Source organism: Triturus cristatus, chromosome 5_1 (assembly GCF_964204655.1).
Source record: "Triturus cristatus chromosome 5_1, aTriCri1.1, whole genome shotgun sequence".
Taxonomy (NCBI): domain Eukaryota; kingdom Metazoa; phylum Chordata; class Amphibia; order Caudata; family Salamandridae; genus Triturus; species Triturus cristatus.
Window position 1 is genome coordinate 213,616,841 of NC_140587.1, and position 18,425 is coordinate 213,635,265.

Sequence of the window (18,425 nt, forward strand, 5' to 3'; positions counted from 1 at the left end):
ACAAACCTCGTAATAAGAATTGTGCCTAGGGCAGTGGGTTTCACGTACTTGACATTTAATGAAGGGGACACAGTCCCTATTGCTTGCAAGTCACACTTGTACACTTCGGCTGAAATGCGCTTTTCCACTGTCAAAAAAGTTTTGACTGCAGTGCAGATGGCGATTCTAAAAGAGAGAGCACTGTCGCAAGGGAAACGCATGTTGAGGCAGTGACGAAAGCCAGTGTACCAAATTCTAAAGCTTTGCATCCACGTTGGATACAATGGGCCACTTCTTTGACGTCTCCAGATGTCACTTTCATCTTTGATGCCTCATTGCAGACTCAGGAGTATTTGCAGTATGAATTTGTTCATCCAGCTCCTCTGTCCTTACGCCCGCTTGAGGATTACCATTGTATCATTTACACTGACGGTTCGGCGACGGAATCTAAGCATGCTTATTCAGCGGCCTGCGCAATAGTGGCTGGTACTTTTGTGAATGGAGAATTCAAGTCTGATGTCGTGCACACGCAGACATTGGGTAATTGTACCGCCCAGTTGGCACAGCTACGTGCTCTGGTGCTTGCACTGGAGTTTGCTAATCCTCGAGTGACTACTCTTATTGTGAGTGACTCATACTACTAAGTTCAGTCTTTTAACCACAATTTATTCTTTTGGTCTCAAAATGAATATCGCGATTCCAAAGGTAGCACAATCAAACATCAAATGCTTTGGGTTCGAGTTGCAGAACTTAAACGTCTGCCGCTCGTGAATGTATTTCATACTCTTGGTCACCAGCGCGTAGGTATACACGCTGGTGGCAACAGTTTAGCTGGCGACCTAACAGACCTGACATTGCCTCGAGATGCATACAGTTACTAATCCATTATTGCCTCCACCAGCTGGTGGTCCCGTTGAAGATACGGAGTATGCCTATCCCACAGATGGGTCGTTGCCTGGTGTGCAATCAAGTGCAATTGAACAGTCATGTTTTTCATTTGACACTAACTCTACAAGATCGAGTGCCCCATCGAAAATTTAAATTTTTGCTGTTTGGTTTAAAAAAAAAAAAAATGTTAATTCCCCCTTGGACTTACATTTGGCTGGTGCTCATATCTATTTTTTTGTTCATGTCCATTGGATTTGGGGTTGTCTTTTTTTGTCTAGTGAATGGACACTATCTAACCGAAAGATCTGCAGTTAGATTAACTGATGGAACTTTGGCACCCCACTCCTCATCGCACATCATGAAGAGGGACCAGACTTTTGTTAATATCACTGCCTGGCCTGTGTTCGATGGGATTGTATGGGATGCTGTAAAATTTCAAATTCATGGCCCTACAGAGGTGATTAATGTCCCCAATGTACTTCGTGTTTCTATGGGGGATGTTGTGAAACAAAACATACGCTCTGATGATTGAGATGTCCAAGTCGTTGAGGCTTTATTTTCTGATTTGAAATATTATGCTGCTTTTGATGCTGAAGATTTATATTTAGACTCAGCAAATTATGGAGAATTTTTTTGCTACCAACACTATGGCAATCATTTCCTGCATAAAGCGAATACATTTAGAAATGTTGTTAATTATACGCAATGGGAACATTGTCCAGCACCCATTGAAGGCAGTTCCAAAACTCTAGTGGCAAAATTTACATATTTTACAGATTTCAGTGTATCTAAACGCGAAGCCTTTTATTTTAAAATGGCTGCTGAGACAGCTTCCAAAGTTAGACTGACACATACTAAATTACTGTATTCGAAGTCCTTTATGGATGAATTAGCTATAGGGGGCTATGAGCTGTGGAAAGATACCATTGATCTTAAATCTGTTTGGGGTTCTAAAGCCTGGCAGGTACAAGGCACAGAAGCACTGCATTGTGCATGCCTTATCCCCAACCACCTGTTTTTGAATTCTACTATTTTTCAGACCACCTGCCTTGGATTGGCTACTTCTAAAAAGATGAATGACCCTTCTATTCCTGATCTGGGCGCTTGTCCTACCTGGGATAATCACACAGATCTGTTCCTCCATGAATTACAGTCATTCATTACTAATACTGCCTTCAATATTTCCAACTTAGCTCCTGAAGGATGGATGATATGGCAGAAAAGTTCAGATTCCTGTCAACATCGTTTTCTGGGTCTGCACCCCAGTCGGTTATACACAGGTTAGAATAGACCCCCGATTTGAATCTTCCCATTCTGTTACTACCTATTCTGTAGGAAAATTATGTCAAAACTGGCTTCAACATTCCACCTTGGCATCTGCTAAACTTCACTTGTCCAAATTAACTGACACTGTAGATTTGAATGATTTTGTTAAGGGCGCTGTGGGTGGCAGGTCCAAAAGATGGGTATATGCTATTTACAACGAAGTTTGGAAATGACCTCAAATTGAGGCTGCTTCTAGATTAAGAGCTATTGATCAAGCTAATTTGGAAAATGCTTGCTGTCATTGATAGTAGCATTAACACCCTTTCTTCCAGAATTTACACATTAGATAATATTGTTTCATCTGTTGTGGATATTATACAAGATGGCATGTGTGTCTTATACCATGGTCAAAATCAATAGATTTCTATAATGCAGTTTGCATGGACTTTACAAACATTGAAGGCTGGGAAAGTTCCCTGGGACTACATGAACACATCATCTTTATTCCTGCCGTTTAATCTGACTGATAAACAACTGTTCATGTCCATGAAGGATGCAACATATTCACTATTGCATATTGAAAAGTTGGAACCTTTACCATTCTCTGTGGCCAAATCAAACTCAGCTGTGTGGCTTACACATGGGTTAATCACTTTACCTTTTCCCTTGTTTAAGTTCAGTTCATGTATGAAACACTATGCCTTAGGCAGATATGAACCACTTGGTACCGCTTTCCTACACGAAGTTTGGTCACTCCCATTTACATACAGGTGCCTGAGAGAGGGTAAAGAGGTTTATTTAAAAGGAGAGGATTGCACTTCCACACCTGATCACTCAGTAGTTTGCAGGAACAGCCAATTGCATGGCGCATGCAACATTCACGCCCCGAATTTAGCTTGCATTTTGAAGGGAAATCCTGTGCCTGCAATTACGCCAACTTCTACGTTATTAGCGAACGGTAGCTATTTGCTTTTAAATAATGAGGCGTGTTGCGGGATGCTAGCAGGGATTCCATACATTGTGACTGTCTCACAACGAGTAGTCTGTTGTAAAAATGGGCTTTTCCCACCCCCACATGGGAGACTCGATGTATCCATCTGGCCTTCAATACCAACCTTGAAAGCAGAGTTCAACAAGATGAGCAGAATAAGGGCTCTATTGTCTCAAAAAGAAGTCACCTTAACTTCCTCTTGTGAAACATTTGTCCTTCACGTAGCAAACACCCGCACCGAGGTGCATGCTCTTTTAAATACTGTTCTCCCACTTCATTTCGGTGCTCTGATTCACACTATATTCAATGCCTCGTCAACAACTGGCTTGGTGCATTTTTTCAAAGTTGTGGGCTCCGGCCTTGTGACCTCATTCCAAACAATATTTGGTGTGATACCGGCATTTTTTCATTCTATTTTTTCCAGCGTCGTCGGCGGGCTTCCATTAATCCTCGCCTTGACTGCTGGTGTGCTCCCGTTGGTTTGTTTGCTCCACAATAGCTGCACGATCTGTATCACGCGACAGCCTGCCCCAGCTGCTCCAACTGCGCAACAGGATGCTAGAATACTATGGAAATCTACCTCTGGCCACTTTAAGTGTAGCCTATGGATTGTCCTTTCGGTTCTCATACTTTACTTGCATGCAACCTGTTTTCCATTGCCTTGATTGTTCTTTTGAATGGGCTCTGGATTTGTGCCTGTCGAACACTGCGTCTCCTGCCCCGGATTATGATCGACTGATGAGTCCCTTAGTGTCTCATGAGTTGGACTGTTCTGGAATCGAGATTATGGCCTGTGCAGCTGCGCACGGAATCCTAGGAAATTGGGATATATATGCAGCAGCCCATGACTTCCAGGCACGAAGTTATCTTGAAGAACACGCAAGTTGTCCTCTGATGGTGCTAGAGGCTTCGGTTATCGAAGAACATGTATGTTCATTTACCTTTTAGATTGGATGGCTGAGTCATTTACTGAACATTACAATGACTTCCTGTTGAAAGCTGTTGCTACATACTGTGCCTATACGTTGAGGGATTACATTGGCAGTTGTCCATCTTCCGCACGTACTAACTCGAATTTTTTTACTTTTTATTTTTTACTCCAGACTGGGCTTTGTATTGCCCCTTATAGATTTTTGCAAATATCTGAAACTCGGGTGCCTTTAATATTGCATTTGCATGCATGATTCAGACACTCTTGGAGAAAACCTTTCCAGAAACTGAGAGCAGTGCTGATCCTGTGATGTTATTCACCTAAGCTGATCTTTGAGGTATGTGGTTCCCCATTCAAACCTAGAGACCTTCTATTATTATAAAACTAGCTTACTAGCCAGGGGAGGGTGGTACACAAGGTATTATAGGACCTGTTTCCACTATCATTGTAATATGATTTCTCCCTTTGTTTTTTATGGTATTGTAACAATGCTGTTTTATTCTTGATCATTTGTTTGCTTATGTTGGCCAAAGTACTGCACCTTAGAGCACGTAGTTAAAAATAAACATTTTAAACTTTTCCGTGTCTCTGATTACTCAAGTTGTGGACTGATACGAGAATAACAACGAAAAGATGTTCTTGATTCCCACCATTCCTGAGAGTATTCTAAGTCGCTTGTTCTGGGTTGTCTAATCATTGGTAGCTTCGCATGATACGGAGAACAAATGAGACACTGATGCTAGTCGGATAGGGGTTCTAGGTACTGAGGTGAGTTTTTTGGTACACCACAATTCACTGAGGTCCTGGTTTCCTGCGCATAGTTCTGTACGTGAGCAGAATCCCCGCAACAGTTTGTGACTGTGGCTACAATCATAAATTCTCCACACATCCCTACTATCTAGAGTAGTATCAGATATGAAGAAAGAGCAGATAAAAGTCCACACAACCAAGTATTTTAGCAAGGACACCTGATAGAGAAAGGACAGAAGAGGTCATAGCTCCAGGTTTTCAAGCATGTAATACCAATCAGAACAAGCATTGGCAAAGTCAATAGGTCTCACTTATTTAAAAGCTATTGACGCAACAACATGGACAAGGGGGTGAGAGACGAAGGAGCAACAAGGAAGACCGGGAAAGAAGAAAACAGTACCTGAATCACAGCACGAGCAGTTAGGAGGCGGCAAAATAATTGACAATTAAGCTAACGAATGGTAAGCAGTGGGCGAGCTCTAAGCCCCTTGTACTCAATATCTGTTGCAGCCACAGTGCATGCATGCGGTCTTTGACAAGTTCTAAAAAATAAGTGAAGTAGGGGGAGAAAAAGAGAGGGGAACAAACAGAAAAAAATAAAACATGAGACGGAAAGGTAAAAAAGAAAAATTAAAGGTGAGAGAATAAATGGGTAGATAGAAAACGCAAAGAAAGGGAGGAGACATTAAAGGAAAGAAGAAAAAAAGCTGAAAGCTAGGATGAAGGAGAAGAATGGATAATTGGTTAGATGGAAGGTTCGACAGATGAAAGGGTGAATGGTCAGATGGAGACGAGTGAATAGATGAATGGGTTAAAGAATGAATGGACACATGAATATATTGATGGGTGGATGAAAGGATGGATGTATAGATGATGAGTGGATGGAAAGATGAGAGGATGGACAGATAAATGCATATCTGTATGGATGTGCAGATAGATGAAGGAAGGAGGATGAAAGGAATTCTTGTGAGGGGGTCGGTTCGTTTGCTCTGCGTGCTCTTTGCGATTAGAGGAATTTTTCAAGAGGAGAGTGTTTTCATTTTCTGACTTTTCCCTTGTTTCAGAGGTATCACTGTGAAATTAAATAGAATAATGCTTTGTTTGCATAACTGCGCATACAGGAACTGTCAATGCTTGGACATTTATAATATCTCTTGTATATTTATTTGAAATCTCATTTATACATTGAACACTAAAAAACCAGTACACCGGTTCTTTTTTGTACCTAAAGTGTAAAGATATTTCTTCATTTAAAAGTTTTAATTAAGCACGGGCCTTGCCAAATGGAACTTAGTGCGCTCTGCAACTAATTAAACACAAAACAATACGGTGAACTACAGATACATACAAAGATGTCATAATAAACAGTAAAAATAATTTTAAATTCTCATCTCATTATTGTCCCAAATTGTCGCTCAGCATTCCTTGGACCCATCAAACATTAAACATAATATAGCCAGAATAACAATTTTCCCAAAGCTCCTTTTGATACTTATGTTGCTAGCTTTTTTCTCGTATATAACCAGAGAGATAAACAAAGGCATTGGGAACAAGCAAAGACTGGGTGACTCTCAGCAGTGGAACATGTTTGTAAAATAAATGGGAACCTGCAGCAACGGGCACGAAGCACTAAAATTAACAGGCGGCGGGGGAGAGAGGGGACCACGGCATGGGATGTTAAATGACTGTGATAAGCGTGCGCGGCCATGCTAATTGAAAACAGATGGCCCCTGCGTGCTGCTGCTCGCTCTTGCAAGGTGGATGCCTTTTCAAGCACGAGTGCTTGAAAAGAGCTGCCCGATCTCTAAAGGTCATCTCCTAGAGCAGGCATGCGCGCTGCTCTAGGCTCGACCTAAAAACGGAGATTGGGCATTCATTTTGTTAATCCTGTCAAGACTGGTTACAAAAAGCAGTCCAGGACAACAGGAAAGGGCACAGGTATCTAATCTGCACCACTGGATTAACAGGAAATATCACTTGATGCCACGTTTCATGCAAATGTAAGCATACACCAACACTACATGGGATTGAAGGGCAGGTTAAAAGTCTCAGTCCTCCTCCAAGGATTTGACCCCAGAAAAAAAACTCACCCCGCACCATGCAAAATTAATAGGACCAGTGGGTTGTCTAAAGACAAAAAATAAAATCACAGTATACTGTTCTGAGGAGATTTAGCCCCAGAGAACATAGCTGAGTGCAGGTACGCTGAGAAGCATGTGCATTTAAGATCAGTTGCCCTCGCTCACCCAAAGGTGACATGCTTCATCATTGGGCTGTGCTCCTCGCCAGGCCAGTGTTGCAATGCCAGGTGGACCCCGCGAGAGGAATCTTTGTCAGAGACCTTTTTAATAAGTTTGCTGACTGAGCACAGTAGGACAGGGGACGGTGTGTCATACAAAGTGAGAAGATTGGTGAAAAGTGTGAGGATAAAATCAACTGTCAACCAGATGCCACAAAACTGTTTCTCAATGTGTAATTCCTGGTTGATGTTGAGCTTAAAAAGAACACGGAAAAACTCAGGATTTACTGGTCTCTGTCTCTACAAGTGAGAGTGCGTTTCTGTCACCTATATACCTGCTGGTAAGCCAAGGTCTAACAGGTCAACATTTTCATGCCTTAGGTACTCTTGGAGCAAACTGGTGGCATTTCGTCAGAACCAACAATTTATAAAAACGGGTAGATGTGGCCTAATCTTTTCCGCAGAGTGAGGAGCTCAATAACTTCAAGCCCCTCACCGTGTATGGGTGATAACTTGCCGACTGACATCTTACCGCCACTGGCAAGCACTGTTCTAATAAAGTGCCTGAATTATGAAAACCTGTATCAAAGCAAAATGAAAGATGTATGTATGAAACACACAAATAAAAACTCATGGTGAGTGGATCTTTAAAATTATTCTTGAAAGCACACCCCCTCCAAACATGTACTACATATTGACAGTAGCGTTCTGCCCCAGTGCGGCCCATACTGCCAAAGTGATCTCTACAAACGTGTGCATCGATAAGATTAAAGGGTTATGGATCTCAAAGAGGGATAGGCAGACATAACATACAAAAAATCAAATCCCCACCCTCCTGCAATACAGGGCAAATCGACCTATCCGATTGCGAGGACGCCAACACAGAGCGTAACCTGCATCGCAGGATTTGCATTAATCCAGCTCGTATACTGGACAAGTAAAAACAGAGTGTAAACTGGGACCCCAGCTGATAAATACTCGTTGCTAAATACAAAGCCTCGTTGAGCCCTCACTTACTTGCCAACTCTAGAAACTGCCTACTAGCACCTACACCCCGTCCTCGCCCCTGAAGGTATCGGAAGGTGTAGGCAGCGGGTTTAGAAGCATCTGGGTCAATGAACTGCAGACAAAGTGGGTTAGATGCTCCGTGTCGTCTGTGTGTGTCAGAGCGAGGCAGTCACAGCTAGAGGTGGGCATGCCTAGAGGGCGTGGGCCGAGCACACTGAGGCTGTCGCTCGAGCAGAAGAGGGAAAGGAGTGTCCTGATGGGTGTGTCAATGTATCGAGGGCCGACTTGCACTGGAGCCCCGAAGCGCAAGTCATGCTAAATGGAAAATCACCTTTAAAATGCCCAGAAAAAGGCCATACATAAGGAAAAGGTATCAAGAATATTACTATCCCCGGTGCAGTGGCAACCTGGTAAAATATAGAGAGGGCTAAAAGCACTAAGTGAGAAATAATAAATCATGAAAGCAAAATTGGTTAATCTTTAGATGTATGGGGACACACCAAATCACGACTACTTCACTTACACATGTGTCAGTAGCTGTGTCGTGTATCTACCTTATAAGGTGCAACAAAAAACCCTCAGTTGTTTGTCCCACCTGCCAAGCGGAAAAATGAAACAAGGAGGGCTATCTTTTAGAGCTGGCTTGAGGGACATATCATAATGGACGTTCTGTAAACAGAAGCTAACACACAGTAAGTATACTGCTAGAACCATACAGTATGTATATGGAATTGGGATGACTACTGGAATCTGTTCAGGTAATATCGTCATTTAATCCTACATGACCGGTACGGAGGCGGAACACCCAGGGATATCGTGACCGTGAACAGTTTCAAAAACGGTCCATCTAAAATCTGTGGTGGTGACACCATTCTTGCAACAGACCAAGTAACTGGCTCACATGGGGTATATAAATGCAGCCTAATGTCTTTCATTTTCAGCAAGAGTTATACATTTTTAGGCAAGATAAATTACCTCTATATTTCGGAATGTGGATATTTCAAAATAGCCAGGTCGTCCTTCAGTCAGCAGAAACAAGCGTTTTTGTGTCATCGCGATTTTCCCAACACCATAATTTGTTTTCACTGAACTTGACACTTTGTAGACACATTCCGTTTTATCCAGATGATCAAGTACAACTGGAGGAAGGTCGACATCATGCGCTTCTGCTTCGGTTTCCTTCCAGTAGGTGTAGAAATGTCTGAATGTTTCTGGATCTATTTGCTTCTGATGTCCTTCATTCAGGGGAAGAAAGTAAGTGGCTAAATATTGTATTCACAGTATATACGTCAACACATTTTTAGTGCTATGTCACAATTTTTACCAAGGTCTGTGGTGTTTTCACTGTATTACACATTATAGGTGAGATTGGCTTTAAAGTACAGTTTCACTTAACTTAAGACTAGAGGGTCCAGCAAAGTCTCAAACTGGGGTTATACATGCACCAGTGAATAACTTTTCAGTCCCCAAACATTCTACATACACATTTTATTTCAGCTCACAGTTAGATAGCATGCCTTTGTTCCCCCACAGGGCTAAGTGATTACTCTGCTCCCCAGAAGAGGGACCAGTGGCCTCTCCACACAATACAGCAATTACCACTGCTTGACCCTTTACCTGTGAAAGGAAGGGGTGGGTGGGAAATCTGCATTTGTTAATTAGCTCGTCACACTGCATCTAGACTGGGACACCAAGGTTCACTGGAACAAAGGAAAAGCCCATACTTTTAGAGCCAAAATGGGAGGGGCTCGCCTTTGAAGTTTTAGTGGAAAAGATCAGGCATTTGTATTAGTAAGGGTCGGAGCGAAGGCTCTTGGGGGAGCTCTTACCAGAAATACCTTGTGAAGTTGCCATTTTGGATTACCCAAAAATGCTGTACAGGAGGGTTGGGACCAGGGTGGAGGAATGATGTGGCATCCTAGAATTTGGCCAGAGGTGTCTGGCCCCTAAAATGTTCTACCCCCATCAAAAGCCCATGCACAAGGGAGAGACAGATGAGAAGACCCTGGACCTGGAAGCGACAGAGAAAGGATGCCCAGCTTGAAGGAGAAACCACTTGATTCCCTGCAAGATTCAACTAAGGACTGCTATTCCAGTTATCCCACAGGACTAGGGTTGCCCTCTAATGCTCCCCCTGACGATGAGTTGGGGAAAAAAAGAGCCTGCTTAGGACACCCTGGATAGTTACCCTAGGGCTTCTATGGACTGCCTCAGACTCCACTGTCACTGAGGTGCTCTACAAGATGCCAGGTGGCTCTGGGGCCTGGTGAGCGTGGCAGGGAGGGTGTTTTGCTTGCTGCTGGGGGTGGGGCTGCACAAAATTCACCCACTAGCAGAGAAAGAGTATCAAGAGTCAGGCAGAGGACAGGCCTCACAAAGGCCAACAGAAAAAGCAGCTCCCTACAAAATGTGTAGGTTCAAGTAGCACACAGGTTGCCAGCTTCTGCTGAGCGCAAGGAGCAATTGATGCAGCGGGAGGCCTTGCAGCTATCCCCTTGGCCTCAATGAGCCCTAAAACCATGTGGATGCCCCCGGTGAAACAGGGACTCCAGAGATGAATAAGGAGGCACAGTGGGGGACCGCACACAGAGGACATACCGTGAAAAGCACCTAATTAAAATGTTCACCCCATTGGGGTGAAGTGCCACATAACACCCTGGAAGGGAACTTATTTGCATACTTTCTTCTTTGTGGTGCCCCGAGGATGGGCAGGGGCACCACCAAGTTTATGTTTACATTTTTGGGTAGAGGCTACATGATGTACAGCAGCCCAACCAAGTGTTCTGATATAAGTTAACGCCAAGTCTCCAGGAGCCTTATATCCATGATCCTGGAAGAGGCTAGCCTTACATTTAAGCACTCCCAGAGTTGAAGCTTTTTCTCTTGGGCTATGAAGTGGAGGGGCTCCTATGGTTGTTCCTGTGTCTGCAGTATGAGGCTAATGCTGGTAAAAGAAAGACTCACACATGTGTTTTTGAAGTCAAAATGTATTAACAGGAGGGAATGGACAAAGCTATGTTTATCATTATATGGAATGGATTTGAATATGGTTACAGTCCACACTGATTTTAATGGCATTACAAATTTACTAATGTGGTCCCATCCTGACAAAGCTAGTAAGCCTGCCTTATTTAAAATTACGTCTCCTTATATTGTGCAGCTGCATCTGGTATAAGTGGGTGGTATTTTGACTCTGGGGTTTAGCACCCACTGGGGTTGTAAAATGGTATGGAGGGGGGTCACCAAAGGTATTCTCATCCACCAGATGTACATATTCGTAATTTCTTTTTTTTGGATATCTTTATTACATTTTTATTATTTTCTCAAGACAGTCAAATCAAGCAGGAGTATAATGCACTTACATACATAATCGATATCACTGGTGTCATTACATATGAAGTTCCAGGTAGTACCACTTAGTGAGCACAGCGTGATTTGCCTCCAACTCTCTCAGGGTGACATGCGTTGGCAGATCAATATAGGTATACGATACCTACTTATACCGTCGCCTCTAATTGAGGGGCAGGACATGTCTATCATATGGGTCTTCTACCTACAATAATTGGTCCGATATAAACGTGCCTAGTAAACCCATGTCATACAACTTGCGTTCAATACAATCATTAAATACCAATAAACAATAAAGTACAAATAATAGGAAGTGAACCAGTTCGTAGATTGCAAGATATCCTCATTCTACAACCTTTGAACCATAACTAGGAAACTGAAAAGAAGTGCAAATAAATACATTTAAAAAAAAAGGAAGTATTGAGTACATAAGGAAACATGTATCTGATGCGACACATGCTTTTCGAGTGTAGTAATGTCGGGGGTCATGTGCAATGTGGTTGACTTTAGTCGCTGTTTCTGGTCAGTACGTAGTTGTGTGGGTGCCAGGATATCATGTGTCTGGGACCGTGTCTATGTAACATCTTGAGGGATTGCGGGGACATTGCCTAGGTTAACGGTCATGTCCACGGGTGTCTCGTGTACTCAGCCCATCCACTCCACCCAGGCAGTATTTCAGGCATCATCTCCCAATCGATGTGTGGGGGGAGCACATAACGCTGTGCTAGTTTGTGCTAAAGTTTTCAGGATGTCGTACCAGGCCTGGGCGATGGCAGTTTCTTCTCTATGAAGAATGGTGCTCTCCGCCTGTGCCCAGTGTTCTAAAGATTTTAGCCAATGGGATGCCTCCGGAGGGTCTTTGTGTTTCCACCTCTTAGTTATCAGCCATTTTGCAGTAATTAAACCTAGGTCACAGAATCTAGAGCTTACTTTGTTGGCTTTCGTACGCTTATATAACCCTAGGATGCAAACCTCCCATGTGTGTGGCACTTCGGCTTTAATGCTACTGGTGAGAGTTGCCGTTATTGTGCGCCAATAGGAGTGAAGCAGGGGGCAGGACCACAGCATGTGTAGTAGGTCAGCATCCAGTAGACAGCATCTTGGGCAAGCAGTGGTGGCGAAGTTAAAATATTTATTAATCTTGTCTGGCGAGAGATACGCCCTGTGTATTATATACTTTTGTATGAGTTTGAAACGTGAGTTGCGCGGTATGTGCGTGGCACTGGCCAGGACTCGCTCCCAATCTTTATCTGTCCAGGGCTGACCACTGTCCTCAGCCCATCGCGTCCGGAGCCCCTGCGGTGGCTTTAACACGTGTATGAGTAAAGCCTGCACTAGCCATTGAATCACATGTGTTCCCTCCCCCATCACATGCGGGTATTGCAGCAGCTGATGTGTTTGTGGCTCAATTGTCAAATCAAATCAAAATAAGCTTTATTCGGAAAGTTAATTTCGATCCATAAAAGCATGTACAATTTAACAGGTCATCTAATACATTTAAACAAATCATTTTTATAAAAAAATATATGTACAGAGCATGTGTCGGCAAAAGCTCATTAACATGGTTCCAGCTAGTATTGATACAAAAATAGCAGCACGTGGGCGCGGAAGGACAACAATTCATTTTAGTGAATAGGCGATTAAAATAATGAGTGGGCGATAACAATGATAGGTATACGAAACATTAATCCCATATTTAGCATTCATTTTATTAGAGTAGTGGGATTAAATTGCGGCTTTAGGGCAAGAAAGAAGAAACAATCGCCCCCTAGTGCGTTATTATGATGCTTTGGGGGATAAATCCAAAACAACGTTTGGTATCATATGTCTAGCGTTCTTCTATATTTGCTCTAATCACGATGTACCTAAGTCAATGTTGTTTCGACATTTGATCACATTTTTTAAAAAGGCAATGATATTGTAATTTATGCAGTCATTATCGAGACATTGGAGGGCCAAAAATGCTGGGCGACATTGGCGAATGCCCCAAATTTTAAGAATTGGTTTTATCCATTTCCTTCTCAGTTCTTCATAAAATTTGCAAAATAAAATAGCATGAATGGTTGATTGCTCGGAAACAGAGTCACATGGGCAGTGTGGTAATTCATTTGACCAATTGTTAACAGTTGGAAATGTCACTAGCCTATGGAAAATGTTCAATCGAAATCGAGTGAGAACAAATCTGTCGTATCTTTTTTCAGATTTTTGTAAGTATGGTTGCATGCCAAATGAAGTTAGTATCATGAGATTATGGCTCACAGACAGTTTTGTAACTTCACTCGCGAATCTCAGGCTCTCCATGTGGTTCATGCAGCGTTTCTTAAAATCTTTCCTTGCAATAGCTAACATGGAAAGAGGGTTATTAAAATATTCAGGGTTACCAACGTCTGTCATGAAATCCTTCACATATTTGATCCATTTTATGTCCAGGCAATAGTCCAATTTGAGAGCGTCCTGAAGAACTGCCTGATTAAAGCAGTTTGTCTCAGACTTCCAGATGCGATGCCACAGAATTGGGGGTTGGATTTTTATAATATCCGTAATGTGAGGAACTCCCAACTCAGCGTGGCAGACATAGGTAGACGTAGAAGCCGGAACCGCCAATAGATATCTAAAGAAAGCATTTTCCACTTTTTGCAGTTCGGAAACATTCCGATGACCCCATATCCCTGCCCCATATGTTGCTACGCTCGTGCATTTTGCCTTATATATTTTTATCAATTCCAGGGGCGGTCTTCTTCCTAGTTTTTGAGCAAAGTTAACAAGGGCAGTAGTGGCTCTAATAAAATGAAGTTTTCTTAATGTGATTGCTTGGCCCCATAGGCCCTTGTCATCTACGAGAATTCCCAAATATGAGTAAGTGGATGTGGTAGCCATTTAAATAGATATCTTTACCCTTTTTACTGCCTTTACCACATTTCATCACAAAAGTTTTTGAGGCGTTAATATTTAGATCAATATCTTGCATATATTTATTGTAGAGATCCAATGCCTGTTGTAGGGCTAAGGGGGTCCTGGCTAAGATAACAGCGTCGTCCGCATAAAGCAGTGCCGGTATGCGTCTGGGGGCCAGATCTTGTTGAACCTGGGGAACGTCCTGACTTCCTTCCAATAAGGCCTTCTCAAGTCCGTTAGTATATAGTGTGAAAAGGAATGGAGCCAGGACGCACCCCTGTCTTACCCCTCTAAGGACTTTGAATGAGGAGGTGCATTCACCCGCTCTGCCAAATCGGACTCGCGCTGAAGCATTACTATAGAGAGCCTTCAGAAAGTCTATTAGGGGTTCTTCTACTTGCATTTCTTTTAAGGTATGCCATAGTTTCCCATGAGAAACGCAGTCGAAGGCCGAAGAGAGATCGACAAACGCTAGGTAAAGTTTCCCTCTCTTCGCCCTCGTATATTTACCCAGCAGGATAGCTAGGTTAAGCCCCTGATCTATTGTCCCCAGACCTTCCCTAAAGCCAAACTGTAGATCAGACAGTATGTTCTTATCTGTAGCCCAAGTTTGTAACCTTGAAAGGAGGATCCTTCCTGCTACTTTACCTAGTGAGTCTAGGAGTGTGGTAAATAAAATAAATATTACCGGACTGAATTTCATGCGGAATCTTAACTTAAAGTAAAATAGCTCAAAATAACAAGAGGCAGAATCCGTGGTATAAGAGGTTTCTAATGGGCTTTATTCCATTCAAAATGGCCGACTCGAGTCGCGGCCCTCAGGTTCCGTCACCACGAAGGTTCAGGAAGTGAAGTACAATAATTCATTAACAGACATGTATTTTTATAATAAGTACATTACAATGAAACGAATGTAGAAGGCGTAACATTTGATAAGAAAAATGACGTGACAGTGACATAATCGAAACTAGGCGTAATAAGGAATAAAAGAAACATGATTGGTTAGAATTATCAGACATAGGTGGATCTATAAGATAATACTTGGCATAGATGCGCGCGCGGCAGCATGACGTGTAATTGACGTGCAACTAGGGGGTGAAGGGGACTTGACATTTAGCTCTACATGTGGAGACGAGAAGTCTGGGGTCAAGTCATCCTAATCCCAAATCATATCTAACATCCTATGTTTAAAGAACTATGTTATCCACAAGGAAGAACTCTCGGACAGAATCTATTCTATACTGACTGTGTGCGTGTACAAGCGTCTAAGTGTCTATATGAGATGCGAGGGGCAGAAAACTTTCCATGGCAACAGGGCTATGAATCACTTGCAGGAGGACGGAAAGGCTGAGTCCTTTGCTGGTGAGCTAAAGGAAATGTTTACTTAAATCACTTGACAGGAATGCATCGGCTGGAGAGCAGAATAGATAATTCGAAGGTGAAATACAACTTCTTGGCAGACAGGCGAAAACTGGCCGAGGCAGGCACCGTTCGCTGCACAGGGAGTAGGACAAAGTTCATGGATACAGATGCGAGCTCAAGCTGAAGCTGTCAGAGACAGAGAGCAGGGAAAGGCTTTGAGGACAGAATCGGGCCTACTCGCCTGAACTGTAAAAATGGAGTAACTTAGCCATATAAAGTCGGTGGCCTTTCATACTTAGGAATCGAATATCCAGCCCATTGATGGCGGATCTGACAGAGAACATGTTAACGGTAGACACACATATGTTTGCGTCTTAGAAACTGGAACTGGAGGGAACATACATGTACTTGTAACATGCATATAGAACCGTTGGGGTCCAAGATAGGGGACATAACTGATCAGGAAAATCCACATTTCCACATTCCCTCCTTGTCCCCTTCTTGCCCTTCACGAGACATCAATCTTCATCATTCCTTCGATTTGCTCATGGAGCATCATTTCTTCTTCTTTCTTCTTCCGGGATCTTGAACGAAAACCTTGATGTGGAATACACGATGTGGCACACAGACCACAAATCGCTGGTCCACATTGCAGGCATAGACAACAACTGAAGAGCATAAGAAGGCCAATACCTAGGAAGGATAGAACTCTCCATCCCCAGGCTGATATCACACTCCAAAACCACCCGGACCACGTCCAAGTGCCTGGATTCTCGTGTATCTGGCTTACAATCTTATGAAGGCGTGTTATAGCTTTATATACAGATGGCGAATTTTCTGGTATGAATATGCAGCAGCTGGATCCGATGACCCTACAAGCTCCGCCCCTATCGGCCAGGATGACGTCAAGGACAAGACGATTCTGGAGAACAACAATTCTCATCACTGATTGTTCCTCTGTCAGATTGCCTAGGGCGGCTATAGTCTCGTTTACTACAGCTTCAAGAGTCTTGGTGAGTCTGCGTATCAGCTTACTATTTGATATTGTACCTATATAGGGAAAGATACCTTTATTGAAATCTACATACTTGTCCCACGCCGTCTCAGTATAATCGACAACTGGGAGATCTCTTTTCTCTCTATTGTGTACTAAATGAACATTTCGATAATAATCAGGGGGAGCTAGGAAAACAGGTGGCAAAAGGAATGCTATGTAACAGGTACCATCCCAATCTAGAGGCAGACGCATATATGCAGTCTGACCACATATGAAGTAGGAGTGGCGAGAAGCTCTAAATGAAGATTTACCTTGATCACTATATTCTACTGTAGTAACGCATTGGCTATGGCCCATGTGTCTGGAACCAACTTTTCTTACACATAATTCACCCTTAACTGGAAATACTGACATAGTGGGCAGAATTAGTTCAACTTCGGATTTGACATTCAGAATCATAAGATTAGGCGTAAAATTACCTAATTTATACACTTCATTTTCTAAATCAGTTCCTGTTCTACTGGGGTGACCCTCCTTATTAGGGTGACAGACTTTGAATAAAACTAGATTCAGATTTCCCCATATCCAATGTTGTTGATAAACTGCTGTGTCTGGGTCTATGGAATTTAATAAACTAAACCATGCTCCACAGGAGCCATTGTGTGTGAATGGATGTGGAAAGAAAGGCAGAACTCCTTTGTTATTCTGATAGGGAGGGAGTCGGCCACACACCCAACAATTGGTCGCATTACTAGTCTGATGGGAATGATGTAACATACTAATGAATGTGTTATTGCGCAGCGCAAGTCTATAAGATAATTCATGTGGCGGTAGGTCACTAAAAGAATGTTCATCAGTTATATTGAAAACACGTTTAGAAACAGGATAATACATATGCAACAATATACTTGCAGTAACTATTAAAAAACTCAAGGAAGACAAAATTAATAAAGTCACAATACAGTGGTTACGCAGTAATTTACAATAAGCATGTCGTTTCATTATGATTCTGGACTCTACATGATTCAGACCTAAAGGGTACATGTCGGGACAGATTCAACCGCTTCACCTTGGAGAGGACTTAAACAATCAAATCGTCCGACAGTTTAGATCTGGACCTGAGTTTCTGTTTATAGCACTGAGAGTCATTTTGTTCAACAAAAGGAAGTTTTGAATCAGTCTGTGAGGGAGTGCAGGGCACAGTGTCTATATCTGAAGGTAGTCCATGAAATTTTTTTACGTGACTGGAATGAATCCACCCCTTTCGTCCCTCGATCTTCACGGCTGTTCTTGTGGTCAACAGGACCAACTTGGGTGCTTTCCACCTGGGCTCCAATTGACTCTTCCTGTCGAAATTTCTCACAAAGACAAGATTACCCGGAACAACGTCATGGGGTTTCGCCTCAGTGTTGTCGGGAAAGGCTGCAGCTACCTGTGAACGAGAAGATTGTAGTGCAGACATCAAGGAAGCCAGGTAATCTGTCAGCATATTACAGTCAACATCAGTTATTTTACGTGGTATAGGCGTCCCCCACATATTCGGCGGTCTACCAAAGATCACCTCATACGGGGATAGCCCTGTTCTAGAGTGTGCTACCATTCTCATGTAAAAGAGTGCAACTGGTAATGCTACTATCCAGTCGACACCTTTCTCTCTACATATTTTGGACAGTCTGATTTTCAGTGTCTGGTTATGTCTTTCTACGAGACCTGCTGCCTCGGGGTGTCGGACACAGTGGAATTTCCACTGATATCCCAACAAGAGTGAGAC

The 18,425-nt window shown here is 42.8% G+C and overlaps 1 protein-coding gene across 2 annotated transcripts in view; it reads right to left on the bottom strand.

Moving 5' to 3' along the window:
• Window positions 1-18,425, bottom strand: part of DENND3 (DENN domain containing 3) — a 757,020-nt gene that overhangs the window by 217,560 nt on the left and 521,035 nt on the right. For both annotated transcript variants that reach the window (XM_085604830.1, XM_085604832.1), the window contains exon 14: window positions 9,028-9,287. In XM_085604830.1, the coding sequence (XP_085460956.1) occupies window positions 9,028-9,287 (260 nt within the window). The remainder of the gene's footprint in view (window positions 1-9,027; window positions 9,288-18,425) is intronic.